The following is a 15,700-nucleotide window of genomic DNA, read 5'->3' on the forward strand; positions in this document are numbered from 1 at the left end:
AGCGCTCTGGCAGTTGCTCAGCTCTAGGCAGTTAATGGTCACGGGTGAACGAAGAAACCCGCCCGGCGTCTTGGCTCCTTATGATCTAAATCAGAGAAAGCAAGTGACCTCTGTGACTGATGTCTCGGCAGGTGAACGGTTAGGTCTATTGATACAATGAGGCCGGGATACGGGACTCCAACCCGCCAGGCACAGGGCAGTGATAGTTAGTCAAGCACCACACTTGCAGCAAATGAGAGGTGGGACAAGGGAAATCACCGGTCACAGCACAGCATCACATACACCCAGAAAGAACACAGGTGCTCAGCAATGAGCCAGGGGGAAGGGGGGATGGGGGAGGAGCCCTCCACAGGATCCCTGGGACTGTGGTACAACCAAGGGTGCTTCCGCTAGGATGCAATGCCACGTCTAAGGGGAATGTTCTTCACCACTGAAGTAGTAAGGGTTAGTCCCCATTGGCTGAAGCCTCATCCAAATGCCTCAAATGCACCTTGGTGATATTATGTCCAAGGTGTTAATGCCCTCCACCCTCATGCTGTCGCGAGGCTGCTCCATGGGTCACGAGATGCTAGTCAACCTAATCTCCTGAACTCGTGCTGGTTTCTCCAGACTGGAAGTGCTTGCACGCTGGTTGGCAGGCGGATACGGATCAGAGTCCAGGCTTAGAGCGCTCCTCCATTGAACGTAGCTGAAAAACGAAGTGGGCACCACACAGAGTCCACACATCTGAAGGTTTTGTTAGGTGCTTACACTCACAGAAGAGAAAAACAGAGTGGAGTAGCGAGTCAAAGGAAGAATCTGGTCCTTACAGTTAGGTTCTTGTATTCTCGGAATTCCAGCGCAATTTTCTATGGATCAGCTGTGATGTTGATACTTCTTGCCTTTCACAACATTACTTCTATGTTAAGCAGCTGATACTTCTCTTGCCTTCCAGGAAATATTCACAACACTAAACTAGGCAGAGTTATTTACACTTCTCTTGGCTGCCTCTAGGCTGCACAACACATGGAGTGTTATGATTCCAGATATAGTACACAGCTCTTGGCCATGTGGCTTACGCTTCTCCTGACTTTAGTAAATAGCTTACATCATTACTAGTGGACTGTGTGGTACATGCTTCTGTTGGCTTACAGGATACGGTGGAGATGAACCCCCGGCCCTCAAGTTCCTGCTCCTTGCATCATACAGCAAACATTCATAAGCTTGCTTTAGGCAGTGAAGCTTGACTTCCTTGTAGAAAAGCAACCCATTTACCCATGGATACTGTTCAAACTCAAAGGCAGATGACAGTTTGTCTCTTGTAGAACCACCTAGACGCTGCTACCGGTGCAAAGTGGAGCATGAGAAAATAGCATGAAAAACACACGTGCCACTGCAGCAGTGCTTGGGAAAATTCAGACCTAGGTTCTAAATTGACAAAATTGACAAATCAGCCAGGTTTATTTGCCCAATAACTTAAAGAAGACATTTTGAAACTGCTGTGCCTGTTATTAAAACAGAGGAGACATGCTTTGCCCTTCAGAGAAGAGGGTTAACTGAGCTCAGAATCAGTGGTCCTGCTCAGGTGGCATTGAAACGCGTTAATTTAAAAGGCTAGAGCGTGTTTTACATTGTTTAGCCTTTCAGAGTCCCACGTCTGCCCATTTTTCAGATTTGTTGACATGCTAACATGCTAGCTTTGGAAGATAGAAGAGGGTAAATGAACCCAGGAAATGTCCAGCCAGCAAGCCACAAATGCTCCACTGATCTGATGCAGCAGTAAATCTTTAACAAGATAACTTTCCATCGTTTTGTCAGCAGGGAATTTGAAAAAAATCGATAATAGCAAGGAAGACCCATCCAGATGATTTCACTGATCCAAAACATGTAAGTCGCAGTATCACTGGTCTATGGCACTGCAGAGCTGAAGGGTGTGCCACTCATTACCAACAGTGACTGTAGATACCAAGAATGGGTAACAACCTTTTAAGAACGAAGCGAATATCTCTAGTGAAACCTTTGTAGCAACTGAGCACCTTACAGCAGAGCCATGAGTGAAAATAGCAAGTTTGAAGTTGGCATACTCTAGAATGGTTCTATTACAATTCCAGAATAACTAACAGTTTCACGACATGCACGGCAGGACATTTTATACATCACAGGCCAGTAGCACACTCACTGGGGCACCTTTTAACCGCTAGGACGGACTAGCAACAAACTTTAATGATGACCTGAGGGCGAATTCCACTACCAGAAGCCGAACTCACCTGGCCAGCAGAATGCCCTGGTATTCTTCCAGTTGTCTCATGAAGCTTGGGTTAGGCTTGGTGACGTGGCGCCTTTCCTTCACATAGTCGAAGGCCCGGTCCAGGTTCCACCCATACTCCTTCATGGCATAAGCAATAACAGTGGAGGCGGATCGGCTGACACCCATCTTGCAGTGCACCAGGCATTTTGCACCATGTTTTCTGTCCAGGAGAGGAATATTACCATTAGCACACATACTCTTCTTTTTAGTGAGTCCCACAAAGTGTGTAACAACCAGAAAACAATGTGGGAACAACATCCGAGTCGAGCCCAGTGGCACCTGCACACTGTCATTTGTGGCACACTACCCTCAGCTTTAGCCTTTCCAAGTTTCTTAAAAACATGTTCCTATATACCAAATCTTTGTGGAAACGAACATTTTAAAACAAGGCATCAACAAGAAAGAGGAAAGGCGTTTATTGTTAAAACAATCATGTAAATGTCTCTGAATATTTTTGTATGCCAAGGTGAGTGTTTACGTGGGGAAACTGTGTACAGAAGGTAGATAGGGTATTTGTTTTAAGATGTGTAGAGATTTCCAAGGGTTAAATTCTGAGTGACCAAACCAAAACTTCGATGAGCCAAATTAATGTATTGGTGGGGGCGAAAGGAAATTGAGTCAGTGCTTCATTAGATAACTAGTATTCTGGCTTCTTCTTTCTATGATTAGTTTTTTAGAGTCCCTATTGGGTTGACCGCTATAGACTTACCTGCCACGCCGCACAGCAGTGAGACAAGCCGCCACCGCCAAGAGTCATCCTGCCACCGAGACGCGCGCCGCCGCTCCGGGAACCACAATACCCGGCAGGCCTCGCGGCGGCGCGTTGCGTGACGCGCATTGAGAGCGCGAAGGACCCTTAAAGCAGGGGAAAGACCGGCAGAGCGGGGGGACCGCTATAGACTTACCTGCCACGCCGCACAGCAGTGAGACAAGCCGCCACCGCCAAGAGTCATCCTGCCACCGAGACCCGCGCCGCCGCTCCGGGAACCACAATACCCGGCAGGCCTCGCGGCGGCGCGTTGCGTGACGCGCATTGAGAGCGCGAAGGACCCTTAAAGCAGGGGAAAGACCGGCAGAGCGGGGGGACCGCTATAGACTTACCTGCCACGCCGCACAGCAGTGAGACAAGCCGCCACCGCCAAGAGTCATCCTGCCACCGAGACCCGCGCCGCCGCTCCGGGAACCACAATACCCGGCAGGCCTCGCGGCGGCGCGTTGCGTGACGCGCATTGAGAGCGCGAAGGACCCTTAAAGCAGGGGAAAGACCCGCGTCGCGGGACGCGAGCGGGACGCCCGGGGCTAAGCCCGGGCAAAGGGCGGGCCCTCTACGGCCCTCATCGGCAGGAATAGGCTGGGCTGGGCCAGAAACGCTGCTGAAAATTTCGCTGCAGTTATCTTACAAGTAAGACTTACTTTCCAGTTCCCTTTTTCCTGTTTAAACACTGGTACTGTGTGCAAAGCGTACACTATGCCTAAGAAACCGGAGGAAGTTCAGACCAACACCATTAATAATTACTTGGTACAAACTGTTAAGAAAATCAACTTGCAGAGAAGAAAATCCTTGGGACTGAGTCAATCCCCTGATATGAGATGTTTGTCACCCCCCATATCTACTTTGATTGATGACATTATCTTGCAAGAAGATCATTGTGTGGAGATTTCCAGCGGGCCTATCTCCCAAGGTTCGATTGATATATCTATTAACGGTTCCCCAGTACCTGAGGAATTATATGAGGAGGCCGAGGGTAATATAGACATGGGCACTGAACTTGTTCTAGAAAAACAGATTTGTGTATTACCGGATGAACAGTCTCCCACAAGACACGGTTCTAGGCCACGAAGACTTTGTACTAAAAATCCACCAAAGAGGGTAGGGCTTCGCTCAGGCGCTAAACGGAAGAGGGTTACTACTCCAAAAGCTAAACAAGTGATTAGCGATGATGATGATATACCAAAACGAATAGTTTTCTTACCTGTCGGTGTAGTTTTGCAGCTTGAAGATCTTTCTGGATTCACTATGCTGTGCATTATTCCGCGGTCTTGTGGTTGGGTCCGGATTCGTAGTCTTTTCTTTTTTTTTTTTTTTTTTTTTCTCAGCCCAGGTGGGCGTCGGCGTCACACCCCCTTGGGTGTATTTCCGGTGACGTCGGCATGCTTCCTGCGGAAGCTCCCACTCTTGGGCGCCATCTTCGGGTTCTTTTTTTCCGTGTTTCTTTCGTTTCCGAAGTAATGGCAATGTTCTAATTAGTTGGTATTTTACCGCTTTGTACTTTTTAATATCCTTTCTTTTGTTAACCACCTCTTCTCTCTCCAGCCTCATCTTTCTGGCGGAGGTGGGTGGGTTCGCTAGTGAATCCAGAAAGATCTTCAAGCTGCAAAACTACACCGACAGGTAAGAAAACTATTCGTTTTGCAGCGTGAATCTTTCTGGATTCACTATGCTGTGCATAGATTTTGTAGCGGTTTCTCATTTCTGTGGCGGTTGGGTGGAAGATGAGCGTTGGGTATTGAATATGTGCTGTAGCACCTTCTGTCCAACTTGAGCTTCCTTGTTCATCTGTATGTCCACACAGTAGTGCTTCGTGAACGTGTGCACCGAAGCCCATGTTGCCGCCAGGCATATGTCTTGTATGGGTGTGTTAGCCAGGAAGGCTATTGTAGCGCCCTTTTTCCTAGTGGAGTGGGCACGTGTCCCCTCTGCTAGCTCTTGTCCTGCCCGCTTGTGGCAGAGTTGGATTGTCTGTGCGATCCATCGTGCAATGGTCTTTTTGGTTACCGCTTTTCCCATGTAACTGTTGGCGAATGACACAAAGAACTGTTTTGTCTTCCTGTGTCCCTTCGTCCTTTCGATGTAGTGCATGACTGCCCTTCTGGCGTCCAGGGTGTGCAGAGCTCGCTCTGCCGCAGTTGTTGGTTTTTGGAAAAAACTCGGTATCTGTATAGACTGGTTCATGTGAAATTTAGATACCACCTTCGGCATGAAGTTTGGGTCAGTCCTCATCACAACCCTGTCATTGTGTATTTGTATGTAGGGTTCTTGTAGCGTCAGCGCTTGAAGCTCGCTTACTCTGCGTAGGGACGTTATTGCAACCAGGAAAGCTGTTTTCATAGTTAGCATCTTTAAGGACGCCTTGTGGAGCGGTTCAAAGGGCTCTTTCATGAGTTCCGTTAGGACTATGTTCAAGTTCCATGCCGGTGGCGGCACCCGCTTGGGCGGTGCGATCCTTTTCGCCCCTTCTAGGAATCTCTTCACCACCTGTGACGTGAAGAAACTCCTGCAAGTTTCACCCCTTGTGTAGGCGACTATCGCTGCTAAGTGAACCCTCAGGGAGGATGAGCTAAGGTTCTTCTCTAGCAAGTGCGTCAGGTACTTTAGCACTGTGGAATCCTTCTTCATTTTATTGTGAAGTCTTTCTTGTCTACACCATATTGTGAACCTCTTCCATTTTGCCACATAGCACTTCCGAGTGCTAGGCCTTCTTGCCTCCCGCAGGACCTTCAGTGTACTTTCTGGCAATCTTAAATGTGCGAACTCTATGTCCTCAGGAGCCACGCTACTAGGCTCATGCTCTCTGGCTCTGGGTGTAGCACCTCCCCGTTCTGCATGGAGAGTAAGTCTTTTCGCCTGCTGAATCTGTGGTGTGCACACTGTGTCATCTCCATGATCTGCGAGTACCATGTCTGCCTCGCCCACTGTGGTGCGACCAGTATCAGTGTCATGTTGCTCGCTCTGCACTTGCTCAGTACTCTGTGCATCAGTGGTATCGGGGGAAAGGCGTAGGCAAATGTCCTTGACCAGTCTATCCATAGGGCATTCCCTAGTGACCCTTCCTCGGGCTGCCTGGATGCGAAGTTTCGGCATTTTGCATTCTGGCGTGTGGCAAACAGGTCCACCGATGGAGTTCCCCATCTGTCGAATAGGCGCCTTGTCTCCTGAGCATTGAGCTCCCACTCGTGGGATGCCGATGTCTGCCTGCTGAGCCAATCTGCTTGTATGTTGTCCTTCCCTGGCAGGTGTATGGCCAGTAGGTCTATCTTGAGAGGGATGGCCCATCTCCATATCTCCTGCGCTAGCGTTGAAAGCGGGGCCGACTGGGTGCCCCCCTGCTTGTTGATGTAGAACATCGCAGTGGTGTTGTCTGTTTGTATCAGCACCTTGTGCTTGTACAGTCTTGTTTGGAAGGCTTTCAGTGCAAGGAAGATCGTCTTCAATTCTAAGTAATTGATGTGCTTTGTGGCATCCGTCGGTGTCCACAGTCCCCTCACCTTGAGCTCCTCCATGTGAGCGCCCCATCCCTTCAGGGATGCGTCTGTGGTGATGGTCACTGTTGGCGTTGGGGGCGTTAGAGGCTTTCCCTTTGCTATGTTCTCCATGGTCCACCATGTCATCTCCTTCTGCACTGCGTGCGTTACAACCACTAGATCCTCCCAACTGCCTGTAGCTTGTGACCATTGCTCCTGTAGCCATTCTTGAATGGGTCTCATGTGGAGTCGTACATTCGGTACCAGGTGGATGCACGATGCCATTATCCCCATGATCTTGCTCGCAGTCCTCACTGTCCGAGCTTGTCCCTTCCGGTAGAGGCGAGTTTCCTTCACCAGCGCCCTCGCCCTCTTCTCGCTGGGGAACACCTTGCCCTGTAAGGTGTTGATCTGTGCTCCCAGGAAGATCTTCACTTGTTCCGGCTCCATTGATGATTTCTTCCAATGGATGGAGAAACCCAGGTTTATGAGCGTGCTGGTCACTGTATGTGCGTGCAGCTTGCATTTCTGGTATGAGTTTGCTTTCACCAGCCAGTCGTCCAGGTAAGGGTATACGTGTATTCCCTGCCTTCTTAGGTGCGCTGCGACTGCTGCGAGGCACTTTGTGAAAACTCTTGGTGCCGATTTTAGACCGAAGGCCAGTGTCGTGAACTGGTAGTGGCTTTCTCCGACGGTGAACCTGAGCATGTGCTTGTGCTTTCTGTTCATTGGGATGTGCAGGTATGCGTCTTTGAGGTCTATAGTGACCATGAAGTCCCCGATCTGCAACTGTGGGAGCACCTCTTGCAGGGAGGTCATTTTGAATTTTTGCGTTCTTATGAATTTGTTCACGAACCGTAAATCGAGAATGGGTCTCATTGTCTCGTCTACTTTTGGTACCAGGAAGTACGTTGAGTATACTCCTGTGTTTCTTTCCTTGAAGGGTACCCGTTCTATGGCCTGCTTCTGCAGGAGTTCTTTTGCTTCTTCCTGAAGGCACTGCAGTTGCTTGCTTGCTAGTGGCTTTCTTTTTGGTTTTCTGCTTGTTGGCCTCGCCTCCAACTCTATGCAGTATCCGAATTGGATAATGTTGAGGATCCATTTGTCTGATGTGATTTCTCTCCACTCTTGGAGGTGGAATCTTAATCTTCCTCCCACTGGTGTCCTGTGGTCGTAGGTGTCTAGTTTGTCTTGACCCATCTGTACGTGCTGCCCCCTGGGGTCTTTTTTGCGGGCGGGCACACGGAGTTTTTTGAAGTCACTTGGAGGTGGGCTGCAGGCCCCCTCTTCTATTTTGTCCCCGTCCATTTCTCCCTCGAAAGGACTGGCCTCTTTGCTGGTACTGCCAGGGCTGCTTCTGATGACCCTGCTGACTCTGCGAGTCTGCCTGGTGCGTTTGCTGGAAAGCCTGGTGTGATGTACCTGGCTGGTTTCCGCCTCTCCCGCCGGGCCTCCGTGACGGGGTGCCCCTCTTGTTCCCTCTGAACTGCAATGCTCCCATGGATCTTGCTGTTTCGTTATCCTTCTTCAGTTGGCTGAGCTGTTCATCCACTGTTGGTCCGAAAAGCGTGCTGCCGTTGAACGGTGTGTTCAGGATACTGTGTTGCACTTCCGGTTTGAAACCGGATATTCTGAGCCAGGCGTGCCTCCTTTCCGTGACGCCCATCATCATGAGCCTGCTGGCGGTGTCTGCCCCATCCAGGGCCGTCTTAAGGCAAGAATTTGCCGCATTCTTTCCCTCTTCAACCAGCTTTTCGGCTTTCTGCCTGGCATCCTGGGGCAAGTCCTTCACCAACTGCCCTAGTCCCTCCATGATTTGGTACATGTGCCTGTTTATCAGGGCGTTGGAATTAGCCATGCGCCAGTGGGTCGCGGCATTCCGTTCGATCCTTCTGCCCACCAGATCCATCCTTTTGCTCTCCTTATCCGGTGGTGGCCCCGAGGTAGTGGGTACGTTAGCCCTCCTCCTTGCTGTGGCCGTGATAATGGAGTCTGCGGAGACCGTGCCCTGAATGTAGGCCGGGTCCTTTGTGGCATGCTTGTACTTCTTCTCAGTTCTGGGAGTTACTGCCTTGCATGTTGCGGGCTCCCTGAAAGCTTCCTTCCCCTGAGCCAAGACGCTCTCGAGCATTGGAAGGAACTGGCTCCTCGTTTGTGTTGGGAGCAATGTTTCTAGAAGGAAGTCTGCTTTCTGCTTCTCTTCGTCGAGCTTGAGCTTGAAAGCTGCTGCGGCAGATTGTATCACCGAGTTGTAGGCCCCGATGTCGTCCGGCGGCGAGGGCCTCGAGGGGTAGGTGTCGACCACCTCCTCCGGGCTGTCGGTGTCGACATCGATGTAATCTACCTCCTGAAGGTCCGAGGGTGCCGACTCTGTGTCTGTCCTGCCCTCCTCCTCCTCCCCATAGTTATAACTATCGTAGGGGTTCTCGAACTCCTCCTGGTCGTCGATCACCTCGACGTCCTGGTCTTGTTCCTCGGTGACTTCGGCGATCTCCTCTTCCTCCTCGACCGGCTCCATCACCGGTGGCTTGGTCTTGTGAGGGATCGTGAAGGCTTTCATCTTTGCGTCGAAATCTTTCTTCCGCTGCATGATGTTCTCCATTTCTGCCTCGAGGCGCCTTCTCTTCTTTTCCATCTCGGCCGCGTGTTCCGCGTCGGATGGGTCGGCCGCTCTCTTCGGCGGAAGGCTCGTCGCCGTGCCTCTCGGAGTCGAAGTTTTCGACGTCGAACCGGATTTCGGTTCTCTGGTCGTCGTCGTCAGTTTTGGGTCTTTCTCCCTCGGCATCGATCGATCCTTTTCGGGGACGATTTTCGACGTTTTGTGCTGATCAGCAGCTCTCGGCGCCGGGGACTCCTTCTCGGAGGATCCGCTGGGCCTGGGAGTAGTCGCGGACGCCGCCTTTTTTGGCGTCGGCGCTTTCGGGGTCTTGCCCTCGATCTTTCTAGACTCAGAGTCTCTCGGGTTCTTGGGGGCCGAAGAGTCTCCTACCTTGTCAGAAGTCTTCGTGTAATCGGTCTCTACGACCGTGTAGCTGTCGTCTTCGGCGGCAGCGTTGTCTTCTTCCTCGGAGGACATCCCCAGCTCGTAGAGTGACGGAGTCGGGGCCTTCCCCTGCAGGGCGGCGTGTGCTACCCTCTGCCTCTCTCTCACACGAAGGGTCTTCGGGGTGAAGGCGGAACAGGCGTTGCAGTCTCCGCTTTCGTGGTCCACCGGTAGGCAAAGGTTGCATACCGGGTGCTGGTCCTTCTGCGCGTACTTGTGGTGGCAGTTACGGCAGAACTTGAACGGCGTGTTGTCCATCCTCGAGCGTCCAGGGCCTCTCTGGTCGCGTGTTCGTCGACGGTCGTCGAAGATCTCGATGGAAAACGCCTTATCCTTGCTGGTTTCTCGTCGATGAAGTCCCCTGGAGTCTTCAGATGACTTCTCCTCGTCTTTCCTGTATTTTCTTTCTTCTTTCTCCAAAAATGTCTGGAGCCCAAACGGGAACGATCCAGACCCGACCGCGGAAAAAAAGAATCTGAAGATGGCGCCCAAGAGTGGGAGCTTCCGCAGGAAGCATGCCGACGTCACCGGAAATACACCCAAGGGGGTGTGACGCCGACGCCCACCTGGGCTGAGAAGAAAAAAAAAAAAAACCAAAGAAAAGACTACGAATCCGGACCCAACCACAAGACCGCGGAATAATGCACAGCATAGTGAATCCAGAAAGATTCACGCTGCAAAATTATCTCTTGAGGATGCCTTTTATGAAAAAATTACAGATTTCCTCGAGATAAAAATTAATACCCTCATCAAACCCCTAATGTCAAAAATTGATAAGTTGCAAGCAGAGGTCAAGAAGTTGAGTGGTCTTCATAATGCGGTTGCTGGTGGGATAGAAAATATAACCACGCTAGTCACACATCTAAGCGATAATACAGGGGGAAATGTTGTTGGAGATGTTGTAACTGAAAATGTGTTAAATCAATTACCAAGGGATACATTACCATCTCAACTACCAACACTTACTGTTGATAGAGAGGGCCCCTTGTCAGCTATCACTCCCATAGATATAACCCCCAAGGAAAACACTACCTCAGCACAAATTCACTCATCAGACCCTCCACAATTTTTGGTAGAAGCTACACCCGTGGTCTTAGTCTTAGCAAACGTGCCTCCACTGGAAGAGGGAGCAGTGGAAAGCCCTACTTCCCTTAGCAGTAAGGCCCTACACTGGCTGACCAGTAATACAAGGTTTGCACCAGGGGGAAAGCGTCATCTAGCTAGCGTCGTCAAATCAGTAACCAGGGTCCCCTGGTTGGGAAACCGACCGAAAAAATTCAAAGGGGACTGCGTGGCAGTGAGTTTCTCTTCAAATGACGTCCTTCCCAATATCCTTGCTAATATTTTTCCTCCCCAACGCAGACGAGGCACTGTTGTTCCCCTGACTTTAAAGTTTTTCTATGGCGAACAGCAGAACGTCACTTATCCAAGAACCCCAGCCCTGGGGAGGGATAGCAACTGGGACTTGAATTTTAGATGGGATCAGGAATCGAGGCAAAATATAGCAGGTTATCACCGTTATCCAGTGCAGTTTAACCCGGTTGCACAGCCCCTCCAATTGTTCAACCGCTATGCTCCATTATCCTTTATGGATCAAAACGATTGACTCTCCCCAAGACAAGATAATAGAGGCGACGGCCTCTTGCCTGCTTCTAGTTCATTAGTACAGAGTGCTGCAGGAGTCAGAGTTTGTAAAATTATGAGTTGGAACATCGCTGGTCTTAGAGCCAAATTAAATGATAAGTATTGGCTGGACACAATTAGTTCCTACGATGTTCTTGCTTTCCAAGAAACATGGGAAACATCAGACAGCTTGGCTCTGGATGGTTTTTCCCATTTTTCTGTACCTGCAGACCCTAGTAAAGCAGGAAGGGCAAAGGGGGGCCTGGCTATATATATCTCATTAGATCTCCAAGGAAAGCCAAGACACATTAATTTCAACTCAACTAACTGTTTAGCGGTAGAATTATCCCTGCCAAACTCCTCTCCCATAGTATTAGTTAATTTTTATAATTCACCTGTCAGTCAAACTATTAACGAGCATTTGGCAACTTTAGAGGAATTCCTGTCTACCCACAGTGAGAACAGTACATATGGGTATGAGGTGATCCTTATGGGAGATTTCAACATTCATCCCTGCCAAGTGGATTGCCACTTGGAACAAGAGGATCTCTTTTTTTATTCCTCCCCACCACATTTTGAACACACATCACGTGGACAGATGTTGGAATTGCTCTTAGCCACCTTTAATCTGTATGAGTCGTCTTGTTGCCCTATAGGCCCGAGGGCACCGACATATGTAGGCAATAGCACGGGCACAGTCATAGATTATATTTTTTTATCGTCTAGTCTTCTACCTGAGGTCATAAATTACAAGGTAGAGACCACAGTTTTTAGCGATCACAATCCTGTGATTTTAGAGATTATATCTCAAGGAGTCTTGGGAAAAAGAAAGGCTGAAACTTTATGTGCGAAAAATTTAGTCTTAAAAGACCAGAATCGAAGACTAAAGTGGGATCAAGTGACCCCTATTGCCTTTTTACAGGAAACCCTGGCTAAGGTAGAGGGGGAGGTTGCAATTTGTCTGGATAATAAGAACCCTGGCCCCAACCTGATTGAGGCCTTTGATGCCATTTGTCATCAGGTTAACCTAGATCTAACCGTAAAGATAAAGGCCGACAGGATTAGGGGCCCCAGATGGTTCGATTCAAACTGCTCCAGGGCTCACTCAATTCTCTTAAAGGCTTTAAAAAACAAACCAAGAGACAAAGCACAGATAGCTCTGCTGAGGAAGCAATATAATCACGCTATCAGGCTTAGGAAACTTGAGATAAAAAATGATGCCTGGAGTGAATTATTATTGCCTGAAACACAACGAGACAGCGCTAAATTTTGGGCAATCATAAATCACCCATATTTTGCTGGAAAAGATAACCAGAGAGCAGATTGTATTATACCAGACGATCAATGGGTGACACATTTTAGTAAAATCTATAGTCACCCTGACATCCTTTTAGATTGTGAGACGCTACTCTCGCAAACATCAATGACCACAATCTCTCCTTTCACTTCTGAGGAGGTCAAGAAAGCGATTAATGATACACTCTGTAAAAAGGCACCAGGGCCCGATGGGGTCCCTGCAGATTTTTTCAAAAGTGCCCCAGAATTTAGCACCAAGATCCTTACAAACATTTTTAATGTTACTAGGGACCTCATTTTTCCTATTAGTTGGACAAAGTCCACCATAGTACCTATTTTTAAAAAAGGACAAAGGACAGACCCGGCCTGTTATAGGCCAATATCCCTTATAGACTCAAGCGTTAAAATCTTGGGTAGAGTCCTTTTCGGAAAACTGACCCAGCTCATAGAAGGGAAGGGCATTTTATCAAATGTACAATATGGTTTCAGAGCAAAAAGGGGTACCATAGATCAATGCTTAAATCTGGAACTAATTTTAAATAAATATGTAATTGCCAAGGGGGGCTCCCTGTACATGGCCTTTATGGATCTCTCTTCAGCTTTTGACCTGGTCAACAGGGGTAAGCTGTGGAGGATCCTCTTGGCCATGGGCATTGACCCCCCTTTGGTCAATTACTTAGCAGAATTACATAGGGAGCTTAAGACAACGGTCAGAGTGACTAGGGAAGGAAGATGCACTTGCCATTTCAATTCAGAGAGGGGGGTTAGGCAAGGATGTATCCTTGCCCCCCTCCTCTTCACTCTTTATATAAACGATCTGGAGAAAGTCATGGCTGCATCTCACATTGATATTCCACGTGCAGGTGAGACAAAGTTACCTGTCCTCCTATACGCGGACGATGCAGTCCTATTAGCACGTTCTGGAGTGGCTTTAAATAAACTCCTCTCATCCTTTGGAGATTTCATGACTTCGCTGGACATGAAAACTAACACAGAGAAATCCCATGTGATGATTGCAGGAGTAGCAGGTAGGAAAAGAAAGACCAAAACTTTTTACTGCACAGGGAAAGAGGTTAGGAGAGTCTCATCCTTCCCATATTTAGGTGTGACCTTTGACGAAAAGGGCACTTGGGGCCCCCAGCACTCCGTTAAAAGCAACGCTGTCGCTAGAGCGGCCGCAGGGTTGCTCGGTTTTGCTAAGAAATTAGGTGCCCGTCCCATGGAAAGCATCATTAAAGTTTACAAGGCAAAATGCGTGTCCATTGCCCAGTATGGCTCTGCTATTTGGGGGTACACTAGCCATGATAAAATCCAGAAAGTAGAAAATAAATTCTTGAGATCTCTGCTTTCAGTCCCCCAATCGACTCCCACCTATGTATTGCATGCAGAGCTGGTTTGGGCTATATAATGGACTCTTTAAAATTAGCCCCTGTTATTGGATGGATGAAAACCTGGCTCAATCAGGAGCTTACATTAAATCATATTATCTTAAAAGATTGTTTAGCCCTGGATAGAGCCTTATATATTCCGTGGATTAAATTCGTACAAACACAGTTGACTCTTGCCGGTCGACCGGAGCTTTTTTCTTCCCCAGACTTAACTCAAGATGATCTTAAAATAGTAAAAAATACCCTGACTGAGTTATATGTCTTAGAGAGGGAAGCTATAGAGTTAAGAAAATCCACGGTAAGAAAACATTGTATGCTGAAATCTGGCCCAGGAATAGAACCATATATTTTCCTGGTAACTAAACCATACCTTTTAACTCGATTTCGTTTTGACCTGATCCATCTCATTTTAGGCAATTATAAAACTTGGAGTAGACCTGTTGATGCTGAACCATGCGACTGTGACCACTTTTCTATTCAGGACACGACACACCTCATTATATTCTGTGAACATTATACTGATATTAGAAAAAAATATCTGTTTCCAATCCTGCGTAATCAAGGTTTTATTCAGGTTAAACCAGCCCTGATATTTTTGCAACTCCTTCCTAATGCAAAAGTAGCTTTTCATGTGGCTAGCTTTTTAGTCGCTGGAGCACGGATAAATAAGAACCGCACTAGAGTTAGGCACCTTACTGACCATTGAATAATGTCTCCCATTTTAAAGTTTAAATTTTTCTTTGGCTCCTGGAGGGTCTCTTTTTAATACTTTTTAACATCTCTAATATATTTTATGTGTATATTGTGATTTTAAAATGTGTTTTTTAAAATATATTTTTTAAATATGTTGATTATGTAAATTTATGTACGAATCTGTGCTCTGATGAATTGCTATGTATTTATGCTCGTTCTTTTATGATTTTTAATAATCGAATAAAGATAATTTGACTGACTGACTGAGGTAGATAGGGTATTTGTTTTAAGATGTGTAGAGATTTCCAAGGGTTAAATTCTGAGTGACCAAACCAAAACTTCGATGAGCCAAATTAATGTATTGGTGGGGGCGAAAGGAAATTGAGTCAGTGCTTCATTAGATAACTAGTATTCTGGCTTCTTCTTTCTATGATTAGTTTTTTAGAGTCCCTATTGGGTTGAGGAATGACGGTGGAGTCGAAGATGTGAATTTGCTGAAATAAAGAACCATTTGCATGCAGCAGGCACACTTACTTTGCTTTGGAGATGAATTTGTAGGTATCATTCCAGTAGGCGAGCAGGTCTGTGGCCTCCTCGTCATATACCCGTATGTTGTGGTATTCGAAGACCCCAGGGAAGAAGTTATCAATCTCTCGTGTGACATTCAAGATGTACCGTACCCTGTAAGGAAACAAAGGGTTAAGGAGAATTGTTAATTAAGAACCACATGAAAACAGAAGATCCAGGTCTGTAACTAAAGCCTCCTAATGAGTCACACAGAATGCAAGTAACTGTATAGGAGAAATGGAAAATCCCTTCATTGTGATTCTGGTACTCAGCCTTTGCTCCCACCCACCTTCATGAATGTTTGGGTAATGGCCGCCCTGCATGTCTGACAAGTCTAAACAAAATCAAGTTTGCCACTAAATTGAATGTGTAGTTTCCATGCAAATCACTCCCTCCCTCTGAGCTTGTGAGAGCCACCATTACTGTGCATCATGGTGCCCACGATGTTTCCTTCATGCAAGGTTTCAGCATAGTGTATGATAGAAGTGGGGATGGCACGGAGATTTTGTGAAGGAGAAGAGCAAAGACTAAGATTGCCCACAGTCACCATGAGGTGATTCT

At 47.8% G+C, this 15,700-nt stretch overlaps 1 protein-coding gene across 5 annotated transcripts in view; it reads right to left on the reverse strand.

Moving 5' to 3' along the window:
• SSH2 (slingshot protein phosphatase 2) overlaps positions 1 to 15,700 on the reverse strand; it is an 810,994-nt gene that overhangs the window by 21,623 nt on the left and 773,671 nt on the right. For all 5 annotated transcript variants that reach the window (XM_078680015.1, XM_078680014.1, XM_078680017.1 and 2 more), the window contains 2 exons: positions 15,107 to 15,253; positions 2,247 to 2,447 (listed from right to left, as the gene is read on the reverse strand). In XM_078680015.1, coding sequence (XP_078536141.1) covers positions 2,247 to 2,447; positions 15,107 to 15,253 — 348 coding nt within the window. The remainder of the gene's footprint in view (positions 1 to 2,246; positions 2,448 to 15,106; positions 15,254 to 15,700) is intronic.

Source organism: Lissotriton helveticus, chromosome 3_1, assembly GCF_964261635.1.
Source record: "Lissotriton helveticus chromosome 3_1, aLisHel1.1, whole genome shotgun sequence".
NCBI classification, from domain to species: domain Eukaryota; kingdom Metazoa; phylum Chordata; class Amphibia; order Caudata; family Salamandridae; genus Lissotriton; species Lissotriton helveticus.